General features: G+C 23.0%; 4 protein-coding genes across 4 annotated transcripts; 2 read left to right on the top strand and 2 right to left on the bottom strand.

The window, feature by feature from the left end:
• Window positions 1–1321: 1321 nt before the first annotated feature.
• Window positions 1322–4193, bottom strand: PVVCY_0900360 (conserved Plasmodium protein, unknown function; the record flags this gene model as incomplete). Its single annotated transcript, XM_008626378.2, has 2 exons — window positions 1322–4019; window positions 4138–4193. 2 exons carry the CDS (start codon window positions 4191–4193, stop codon window positions 1322–1324), a joined length of 2754 nt encoding a protein of 917 aa, XP_008624600.2.
• Window positions 4194–5792: 1599 nt separating this feature from the next.
• Window positions 5793–7192, top strand: PVVCY_0900370 (thioredoxin, putative; the record flags this gene model as incomplete). Its single annotated transcript, XM_008626379.1, has 2 exons — window positions 5793–6769; window positions 6907–7192. 2 exons carry the CDS (start codon window positions 5793–5795, stop codon window positions 7190–7192), a joined length of 1263 nt encoding a protein of 420 aa, XP_008624601.1.
• Window positions 7193–7909: 717 nt separating this feature from the next.
• On the bottom strand, window positions 7910–9670 carry PVVCY_0900380 (WD repeat-containing protein, putative; the record flags this gene model as incomplete). Its single annotated transcript, XM_008626380.1, has 1 exon — window positions 7910–9670. One exon carries the CDS (start codon window positions 9668–9670, stop codon window positions 7910–7912), a length of 1761 nt encoding a protein of 586 aa, XP_008624602.1.
• Window positions 9671–10614: 944 nt separating this feature from the next.
• PVVCY_0900390 (radial spoke head protein, putative) lies at window positions 10615–12318 on the top strand (the record flags this gene model as incomplete). The annotated part of the gene is made up of 1 exon (XM_008626381.2): window positions 10615–12318. The coding sequence occupies one exon, from the start codon at window positions 10615–10617 to the stop codon at window positions 12316–12318; it is 1704 nt and encodes a 567-aa protein (XP_008624603.2).
• Window positions 12319–12361: the final 43 nt, after the last annotated feature.

Here is a 12361-nt window from a genome sequence, read left to right on the forward strand (position 1 = left end):
CACATATATATAAGCCATATAATAATATATATTATATATATTTTTTTTTACATTTTTTAAGAATATATAGAATAAACTATGATATTCCAAAAATGAAAAAGAAAAACCATACATATTATTTTTACTTAATTATTATTATTCAAAAATAATATATAATATATATAATACGCACTTTCAAAAAGAGCCATAAACAGATTTACTATAATTTATATAGAAAATAAAAAAACATCCATACCCCCACTTTTTTTTGTGTTTTCATTTTTTGCCATATATTAACCATTATTCATTTTACAAAATAGTTAAAAGTAAAAAGAAAAAAAAAAAAAAAAAAAATTTTATTTATTAAAAAATAGTTTACATAAAATGAAATATTAACTATTATATATATCCCTTTTTATATACAACAATATCTCATCTTCTTTCAAACTCAAATTTATGACAACTTATAAAATTTTCATTCATATAATTATATATTCTTATGTACATGCACATATTATATATCTACCATTTGTATAAGGTATCGATTTATCCACACATAATCAAAGAATATAATAATCTTCAGGGTTAACATATTTATATGCTTATGCAACTGTTCATTTGTTTTATTACACTCAAATATTCTCGGGAATGTTACATACTTTTATTTTTCCCTTTGTTCTGTTCTTTTCAAAAATTTGTAAAATATATTGTACAAAACTTGCCATATTTAAAAAAATTAAAAATAATAATAAAATGTATATATTTTATATATAATAAAAATATCCAAACTCCATCTTATAAATGTAGCAATTTACTTCACCTTTATACACCCAAAATGTTGTAAACTGCTTTAAAATTGTCATATAAAATAATCAGCTTCTTACTTATTTATAAATATGTTGAAGCCCTACTATTTCCTAATTACACTAAACATAAAGACATACACAATTAAAACTCCCTGACTTTTTCTGTATAAACAAATTACATAAGCACATTTTATTTCATTTCTATATTTTCATTAACCAATGACCATAATTGCAGTATCCATCCTTTTATTGCATATATACCGGTTACCCATTTTTTTAATTTTTTTTGAAAAATGACTTATATTTTAATTTAAATAATTCATTTGTTCAATGTTGCTACTAAAATTTTACGAATGCATTTTACAAAATAAAGTAAACACTTTTTACAAACACATTAAAATGTAGAAAAGGTAGAAAATGTAAAAAAATACAAAAAACAAACCCCAAATATAGTAAGTAGCAAGTAGTAAGTAGTAAACAAACATAAGTAAATCAACTTACACATGCATATATCCACGTATTTTTTTGTCATGTTATCAATTTTTGTCTTCACTATTTCGTGAATCATCATTTAAAAAATTATTATAATATTGCATATAGTACTTTTTATATTCATTGTTCATATTTTCTGGTCCCATCTTAATATAATTTAAAGTTATATTTTTATTTGTTGCTATATCTATTATTTGAAAAAAATGTTTCCTAGATATAGGATCTGTTTTCAAATTAAAAAAACGAAATATTTTGTTTAATAATAAACCAATCTGATTAACAGATAAACCATAATTAATCATACTATTATAAACTTGAAAATATTTAAAAAAAAAAAAATAATTTTTTATTAACCATTCTTTATTTTCATATCGTAATTTTTCTAATAAAATGGACTCTTGAATTATTTCTGATATTATTATTAAAAGGCATGTCTCCCAAAATTTTATATTATTCCATAAACCATGCTCATATAAAAATCGATACAAATACACTTTCTTCTTTTCCCCCATTCTTACTCCATCATTTTCCGCTCCTTCTTTTTCTATACCTTCTTCATTTACAGACTCCTTTTTTACTCTTCCCCTCATTTCAATCCCTGTCTCACTCTTATTATCTTCAAATATATTTATCGTATTTTTACATTCCTCATTAGTTACATTATCTTCCTTTTTAATATCATTTTCATCTATATCACTATTCAAATTAGTTTTACCATTTTCAAAAGTAGAATCACTATTATCATTCCCCTTATTATCAATTGTATAATTTATTTCATTACTTTTTTCAAATGAAAAAAATGGATATTTTTTAAGCAACATGTTTATATTTATATCTTCATTTCCATCTACTTCAAGATATAAATTTTCAGATGCTATTAAAATATACATTGCTGACCAATAGTCATAATATTCATTACATGCATCCAAAAATAATAAAATCACTTTTGTAAATATAACCATCGATCTAATATCACTAATCTTCTTCTGTTTATTCCCAATTTCGTTTACATCTTTTTCTTTTTCTTTCTCTTTTTCTTTCTCCTTTTCTTTCTCCTTTTCTTCTTCTTCCTTTATGCCATCCCCCTCTTTAATGCACCCCATCAGGCATTCGCAAAATATTAGCCGATTGTTATATGAATTAAAAAATGGCCCTATATTAAACTCAGACAATACATCTAAATTATATGCAAAAATATTTTTCAAATAAAAAATAAAAAATAATCTTATATTTTTTAATGAACTAGAACTATTTGATAAATCATAATTACTACTACATAAATAATTATCACCATCCTTATTATTAAATTGAAATAATCTTTTTATATTTGAATAGCTATATTCTTTCTCCATGTCATTTCCACTACTCATCATATGATCCACTTTGCTACCTTGCATGTTCAGGTTTTCATCACATTTTTCACCATCTTTCAGTTCATCCTTTACCTCATTCTCTTCCTCTGCTAATTCATTTCCCTGATCTTCCCCCTCAATCCTTTCTTCATCAATTTTATTGTCCTCTTTATTGTCCGTTTTTTTCTCCGTTTCTTTTTCACCATTTTCCTCTTTTTCATTCCCACCATCATTGCTTTTCCCCTTTTTCTTAAAAAAAATAATATCATTAAATATCCCAGTTGATATAATGTTTGAACTACCTTCATACTCTTCCTTAGATTTATCAGAGTCTTCATTTTCTGAATTATAGTCCTTTTCATTTTCAATGGGCGTACATCTATCTGCTTGAACCCATTTTTTATATGTATTCATATTAAAAAAAGATAATAACATGTTACTATATTTATTTTTAGAAGATGAATCATATGTATTATCATCTATATATTGATCAGATAATCCACTTTTATAATTTTTTCGAGAAAATGTATTTATTTCATCTACAAAATCTATTAACATTGGCCAAGAGACAATATTATTATAAAAAATAAGTTGTTCATTTTGTTTTTTATTTGTCTCAATTTTTTTTAAACAATATTCTTCAATCTCTTTATATGGATCAATATCTTTAAAAATGTCAATACACATATTAACATCATATTGTACATTCCGAATATAGGACATAAAAAAAATTAAATATTTCATAACATTATCTTTCAAACATGCAATACGTTTATAATCCATCGATTCTAATGAATGTAAAATGTTTTTTAATCTTTTTTCTTTTTTTTCTTCTACATAATTAATATTATTGATTGAATTTTTATATTCTTCTTCTCGTTTTTTAGCTATTAAATATTGTTTAATACAATTATTCGATAATTCAATTCTTTTTATTGGGTCATAATAAAAACTATTATGAAAAACATTTATTGAATCAACTAGCGATCCATAAGAATATGCACATCTTTCTATATATTTTAAACTTTCATTTTTTGCTTGTTCTTCCATTTTACTATTTTCAATACCATCTAACTTTATATAATTAAATACATTTTGATGATTTTGTAATGTTGAATTTAATGTATTATTTAATATTTCGACCTCTACATAATTAACAAAATCTTTTATCTGATCACATCTTCTCTCTATATTTTTTTTTATCCCAATAATTCCATTCTTTATACCACTAGATTCATTTTCAAACACATTAAATATGTTGCATAAGTTACTTAAATTACGTTCATACTCTTTTTCAATTCTAACCATCTCTTGAAACATCCTCTTTAAACTTTCGAAGCACCGTCGCCCCTCATCTACTCGCTGCAGTGCCTTTACCCAATCATCCATGCTGTAAAACAGGTTGAAAATAAAATTCTCATATATACAATAATGAAAAAAACAAGAAACACCACACTACAAACGCAAACAAAAACTTCCACAAACACAAGCACAAAGTGAAAACCTACAATGTTTTTTCAAAATTATTCAACGTGGGTTCTTGGAATTCCTCTTTAACCTCCATTTTTCTGCATTTGCTAAAGTCCAACAAAATAATAATAAGAAATATTCATATAGCGTAGCCAAAGAAAACAAAATACTCGCAAGTCTATAAATTATATCTTGTCTTCACCCCAATGTATTTTGCAATAAAAAATGAACTACACAAATAATAATCCCATAAAATGCATTACAAATATTTAGGCGATATAACTCTAAATTCACATAATATTAAACAGTTTTAAAATGTACATATTTAACATAGTTATATGTCCTTGTCGTTTTCTCTATCCAATTAGTAATATATATATATTTGGAAAATTTTTACTTTTTTATATTTTACATATTCCTTAAAACTCACTACTTGCTAACTTCAAAAAGTACATTCTCACTAAATTAACAGTTTTCAGTTTTTTACAAAAAAATTTAGTTTTATATATTCTTAATATTTTCAAAGAAACTGAACGAATATGAAAAATGCTTTTATTAAATATGATCATTCAAATGGGGTTGTAAAAAAATTATTTTATAAATAAATCAAACCTCTCAATATTACCTAGAATAATGATAATTACAAAATAAGTAGAAAAAAATTGTTACTAATTTATTTACGTTTCCTAGCATAGTGCTATATCTAATATATAAAATACCTAACAGTTATTTACCACTAGAGCTAAATTATTTTCCTTTTTTTTTTTAACTTAATTTTTTCATAATTTACATATAACTTTATTACTTATATTATATAACTTGAATGTGTTTTATTTATTTTCCATTTTTAGTCTTTATATATAACCTCCTATTTATGTATATATTTTTCCGATATACAAATAAAATATGTGTAAATTTTATAAAATAAGTTTAACCTATTTTTTAAAAACCTAAGTGTAGAATTGCCAAATAAAACCCTCACTCTTGTGCAGACCTAAATAAATCCTTTCTATCAATTTTCCCATATTTCAAACAAAAATACTATTTTTATAAAAAATCAAAACATGGTTTGGTTTATTTTTATGGAAACTTCTTCACATATACATATACATATCCATTTATTTATGTATAATTATTTATGTGCATATTAGCTCTACTTAAAATCAACCGGCACATATGACTATTTCATATATACACAATATACATGCTTATTATGCCTATTACATTTTTTTATTAATGCAAATTTTTTTTTTTTTTATTACATAATTTTTATTGATCTTTTTCACTTTTTTTATTATATTATTTTTTTCACATATATAAATAATAATAGTAATAATAAAATACCAAATGACTATAACATAAAATTTTTAAAGAATATATTTTTATACAATTATTTGTCATAGCTAATTTTCTTTATTTTAAAATAAAGATATATATAAGTTCCACTCTTCATACCCTATGACACTTTTTATGTATCATTGAATAAGCATATATTCGCACTGATGTTATTATTTTTTATTTCAGTTAATACAATTACTATCGATTTTTAATCCTTCATTTTTTTCCAACCCTTAAACAGATTTTATTTTATGAATGGAAAAAAAATAGTTATCACCCAAATAGCTTACAAAGAACAAAATACAGGCCAAATATAAAAAACTGACGAAAAAACTAGCCAAAATTTTTGAAAAAAATGACTAAGCTATACCTCCTTTTTTTATTTGCTATCCAGTTCTGTAGCTCTTTTGTTAACGCATCAATACTAGAGTCAATCAAGCATAACCTTCAAATTGTTAACAATCATAATTTTAATACAGTAATAAATAAATTCAGGAATGAAAAGGTGTTTTTCATATTATTTTTTAAAAATTCAAATAAAGATATAAAAAATGTCATCAAAAATTATGATACTGTTGCAGAAAAATTTAAAGGAATAATGACATTATGTGCAATAGATTGTGATCAAAATTCTCGATTATGTGATGATGAATTATCACTATACGTACCAGATCATAAAACTAGTAATACCCACCACCTTTTAGTATATCCAATAAACCCAATGCCTAAATTTGAATTTAAAGATGAAATAAATGAAGCAAATGTAAAAAAATACACTTACCTTATACCATCAAAAATCGATGTAATTAAAGAAACTAAAGACTTTAATATCTTCCTTTCAAAACATGAAAATATGCCAAAAGTTTTAATTTTTAGTAACAAAAAAAAACCTAATTATGTTCTCAACGCTTTGAGTAATAGCTTTAATAAAAAATTATTATTTTGCTATATTAATAACGAACTTGATGAATTGGTAAAAAAATATAACATTAAAGACTTCCCATCTATTATTATGTTAAAGAAAAATAAAGTTGTTGATACATATAAAGGAAAAAATAATTTTATAAATATGTTTGATTGGTTAAATATACATTCAGAAACTTTTGTTATGGGAGGAGGCTTTGATATTTCACCAGGAAAAACAAACTATAAACCATGGAAATTCGAAGCTGTACCTAAATTTACAAAACTATCACATGGTGATATATGTTTTAAACAAACAGACAAAGGATTATGTGTTATATACTTAAAAGAAGGAGATAAATTGGATAAATCAGAAGAAGAAATGCTCATAACATTAAAAGAAAAATTCAAACCCCAAATGAGTGGACGGTATTCCCAAACAAACTTTATACACATAATTCATACTTACATATATTTAAAAAATTCTAATTAATTTGACTTACTCTTTCCCTTCCCACCTTGATCCATTTTAATATATTTACATTTTTTTTTTCTCTTCTTTGCAGTGGTGTAAACTTCCGATATATGTGGATTGATATAGCTACTGAAACAAACTTCCGAGCACTTTTCGAATTAAAAAATTATCCATCGGTTGTTGTTTTCAACCCACACAAAAGAATTAGATATGCAACAATCAGTGAAGATTTAATAGCTACAAAAGAACATATTGAAAAATTATTAGAAAGAATTTCAGGAGGAGATGCTAAATTTACAATGTTAAAAGGACAAACATTACCCGAATTTATTCTTGATGAAAGTGAGGAAGCTTCACCCGGAAAAGACGAATTATAAAATAGCTAGCTAGCTAGCCATATTTTTTTTTTTTTTTTTTTTTACAACACACACATGTGTGTGTACATAAAATACAGACTACATATATAGAAAGATCTATATATATATATATATATATATATAAATATTTCATTTATAAATTTGCAATTTTATATGTATATTTATGCTTATATTATTGTTCTATTAAACTACTCACCGTAAATTATGAATTTAACCACCTTTATGTCTTTTCTCAATATTTTTTTTTTTCATATATATATTCTTATTTTTAATGACTTGTTCATATTTTTATGTTATATATTTAAAAAAAAAATTACGTTGGGTATTTTTACGAAAGATAAAACATTATACTATTTCAATTAACCAACAAATTAAAAAATTGTATTAATATACCAATTTAATTAAACAATAAAATTTACTCAATTTAGTCCTAAAGTTTTTTGACATTAGTTATCTTTTATTTTTTTGTTTTATTCACGATACTAATGAAATTAGTAAAGCCTTTTTCCATAAGTTTAAAGAAATGGCAAAAAAATCAAAAGCCACAAACATTTAGCATATATAAAATGGTCTTAACAAAATTAACACACAAAAACATAAAAAAATAATTCAATTATGAAAAACAAATATCATTTTTTGTGTCAAAAATATAAATATGTAAAATAAATTGATATTTACATTTAGTAAATGGTGTGTATTATTCCTAAGATTTGCTTATTATTTCGTGACATAATCTCGAACATCCCAACACTTAACAGTCTGATCCCAAGAGGTTGATAAAATAAAATGGTTAGTCCATTCCATTGATGAAACTCGACTTTTATGATTTAACATAGATAAATTAGGGTATGTTATTTTTATTGTTTTTTGAGTATTACTAAGTGCACAAATTTCATTTGAAAAAAAATCCAAATTTAAAATATTATTATTCATCTTTGTAGATGAAGTAATACCATTTCTATTATTATCGCTTAACGTATTTAGATAATTTTTTTCTGTCATTTTACTATTTGTGTTAAAATTATTACTTTTGTAAATAATAGTTGGATTAATAGATGAAGCATTACTTAACTTATTTTCAGATTTTATATTTTTTTTTCCTGATTTTATATTATTACTATTTCCTTCTTCAGTTTTATTTTCACTTTTTAAATTTCTACTTCTTGATAATTTGTTAACACCATCTGGTTTATTTTTTACAGGATTAAATAGTTCATGTCTTGAAATAACTTGGACATAGTGATCATTATTTATTTTTACATCTGTTCCTGTTCCTTTTTTACTAAATTTTTCACTTCCTATAACTTTATTAGTACTTATATTATAGTTACTACTTTTATTTAGCAGTTTTGCTGATTCAGAAATTTTCTTATTATCTTCTTCAGATATAATAGAGCTTGAACGACTATTAGACACTTTTATTTTATTTAATTCTAAAAAGTTTTTACTAGGTTTTCGTATTTTAGATCCATCTCTTTTTATACTTAACATTTGATTAGTAGTATCAAAAACAGATGCAGTGCAACTTAATGAAGCAGCAATTTTTGTAGTGCTTGAAATACTTTTATCACATTTCCACAATTTTATACTTCCAGAATCGGAAGAAGAACAAAAAAAATTATTATATTTTTTAGAAAATGCTAAAGACCGTATTGGTGATGTATGCCCAACATATATTTCAACAGGCTGGCTTCTTTCAAGACATCGAATGTCAAATTTTTTTATCAAGCAATCGGATCCTCCTGTATATATATAATTATTACAATTAAATATTGTATTAATAGAATAGTTTGAATGTAAATTATCATTTATATATATAGGACTATTTTGCTGTCTTGAATCTATAAATATTATTTTTCCTTTATATGTACTAAAGATATGAAATTTATAATTTTCACTGTATGTACAAAAATTCTGACAATCATCTTCTATTTCATTATATTTATAAATTGTTTTTTTATTATTTAAATCTAATAAACATATACAACCATCTTTACTTCCATAACTTATTTTATCATCTTCAAAATAGTTAATACAAAATATAGATCCACAATTTGATGAATACATTTCTATATTTTTTTTTTCTTCAATATTTTTTTTAGAAACTTTTTTTTCAATTTTCTCTTCTTCTATTTGCTTAATATTTATTAAGTATATATTTTCATTATTATTAGTAGTTCCTACACATAAATTTTTCTCTTTCGAATTATAACTAGAACATAGTATTGGATTATACAAATTTATATTTTTTATTTTATTTTTATATTCAAAACTCCATAAAGAAATACTATTATCATGTGAAGTTGTTACAAACCTATTTTTATCAATCATATGAATCCCTTCAACTGAATTTGTATGTCCTTTAAAACTCCATACAGGTTTTACATTATATTCCAAATTTTTATTCTCAAACAGACTCTCATTATTTTTTATTTCAAACATATAGTCATCGCTGGATACCCAGTTCCGGATCCCCATTTCTCTTCAATACGATGAAAAGAGCAAAATCAATAAAAGCCACGATAAATATGTTATATTATAATTTTGTAAGACACTAAATTTTAGCTATATACATCCCTACACTTTAAGGACACAAAAATGTCAAAAATATATATTTCTTTTTTCTTTATAAATATTTAAAAAATTTATAATTCCATTTTTATACAATCCTTAATCCATTTTATTCATATTGTTACTTCTCATTATAAACTTATTTAAAATATAAAAAAATATATTTTTATATAATTTACGAAAATATATACTATATTCTTATTTATTTTCATCAATAAGACACGCAAAAAATTATATAGATATTTTTTTTCCTTGCAATTGTAATACTATTATAATTTTTCTTATCCATAATTAAATAATATACTTGTGTGTATGTATGTAGAATTATTTTTCTCCAATATATCAAAGGTTTTTATTTCCTATATTTTACTACATCTATGACTCATTAAATTTTATTCAGCCTATAATTGCTCCGACACATCGTAAAAAAAGTGCATAATTCATTTTCCATAATAATATATTCATTAAGCTTAATGTTTCTATTTTTTTCATTATAAAAATGCCAAATCGAAAATAATATTAATTTTTTTTTTTTTCTCTTTTTTATGATGCACCTTTTTGTCTTAATTCTTTTTCAACGATTTTAATAATATTTTTTTTTTTTGCATTTTTTATTTTTCTCGCTTCAAAGTTTAGATAATCATTATTTTCATATGACTAGCCTTCGAAGCTTCATTTATATTTCCCCTTTTTTAAAATAACTTTCTATTGACTACATTTTGCATTTCGAATTGAGCTTAAAATATACAAACTTATTTAAAAGGTCAGGAGATAAGTAGATAGTTATATAGCTAAAGTAGACCCAATTTAAACTCACCATTTTTGCAAACAAAAAATTATGAACAAACGAAATGGAAAATAATCTAGCGATATCTTTAAACAATGCTAAGGACTATCTAAAAAAGAAAAATGAAAATGGACAATCTGTGTATGAACATATTTGTGATTTAATTAATTATATAATTTTAGAAAAACCAGATAAATGTTATGATAATTTTGAAATAATATCAACACAAGTAAAAGAAAATAAAAAATGTATTTATAAAAATAATAATACCTCAAAAAATATATTAAAAGAAATTGATCAAACCAATTCTACACTTGATAATTATATACTAACCGATTATATAAAACAAAAAAATGAATGGATGGAAAAAATAAAAAACATAATTAACGAAATTAAATATGCAGAAAAATATAATGAACAAAACATAAATATTAAACCAACTAATTTACCATTTTCATTAAATTTATTTCATCAATTAGAATTAATAAAATGGGCTGGATATCAAATAAATACTAGTCTAATATTCTATATTGAAAATTCTATAAAAAATATTTTAAAAAGAAATAAAAATTCATTAATATCTTTAAACTTTTGGGGAATACTAAAAGGAATAAATAATGATTACTATATCTTAGAAGGACAACTTAAAAATTATAAAAAAACTTTATCTAGTTGTAATAAAAAAAAAAAAAACAGCCAAAGTTCTACAAGTTCTAAAAAATCACATGACTCAGTCAGCTCAAATGAATCAACAATTTCAAACTCAAATTTTTCTACTACATCAACTACACCCAACACATCAGACAGTTATAATAGTGAAGATCAAAAAAGCCAAGATAAATCAGAAAAAAATAATATAAATACAAATAATCTAAAATATTTATATACAAAAGAAGAATATCAAAATTTTAATAAAAAAATAAATAAGTATGTTTACTGGGTCTCAATTAATGGTACTGGTAAATGGATTTTACTAAAACCAACTACCCCTGAATATATAGAAAAAACTAGCAAAGCTAACAAACTCCTAACTGGAAATATTAATCATATTATTACCTCTTTCCCAAATATTCAAATAAAAGAAAAACATTATCTAAGAGCCCTTATTTCAATAATTTCATCTTACACACACATATCACCAAAAAATTATTTTACTCTTAAACCACAAGAAGAGTCAGAAACAAATGAACAATCAGACGATGAAGAAAATGAAAGTCAACAAGAAAATACACAATCTAGTGATGCCACTGATGAATCAGAAGAAACTGAAAATGATGATAATTCTGATCCTGTAATAAATAATAAATTTGAATATGATATAAATTTACTTTCAAATATTACAAATTGGGTATATTCTAGACATTATTTTTTACCAAATGGTCATATAATATATCCAAAAAATAAATCAAAAAAAGAAAAGCTTGATAAAAATTATAAACAAATTTTAGATCTAATTAAACAATCACCTCCTTTAAAAATACTTAGAAAAATTAAACCACAAAAAAATAATCAAACAAATATATATACATGGAAAATTAAGCATCTCAATCATGGATATTCCTATGGAACAAATAATAATCACTATGATATAATTATAATTTACAATTTTCTATTTTATGGTGCTTTTACAATATACTATAATAAACAATATTTTAATTTTTACATAGGAACTGGTATTAAATCTAAACATGCTTATATTCATACTTATCAACCAGATAAAATATATTCAGATAATAGTGAATTATCAGAACAAGACCAAATAGAATAAAATTATTATTAAAATTATTTATTTTTTTTTATAACATGTTAGA

This window comes from Plasmodium vinckei (genome assembly GCF_900681995.1).
Source record: "Plasmodium vinckei vinckei genome assembly, chromosome: PVVCY_09".
Classification (NCBI taxonomy): domain Eukaryota; phylum Apicomplexa; class Aconoidasida; order Haemosporida; family Plasmodiidae; genus Plasmodium; species Plasmodium vinckei.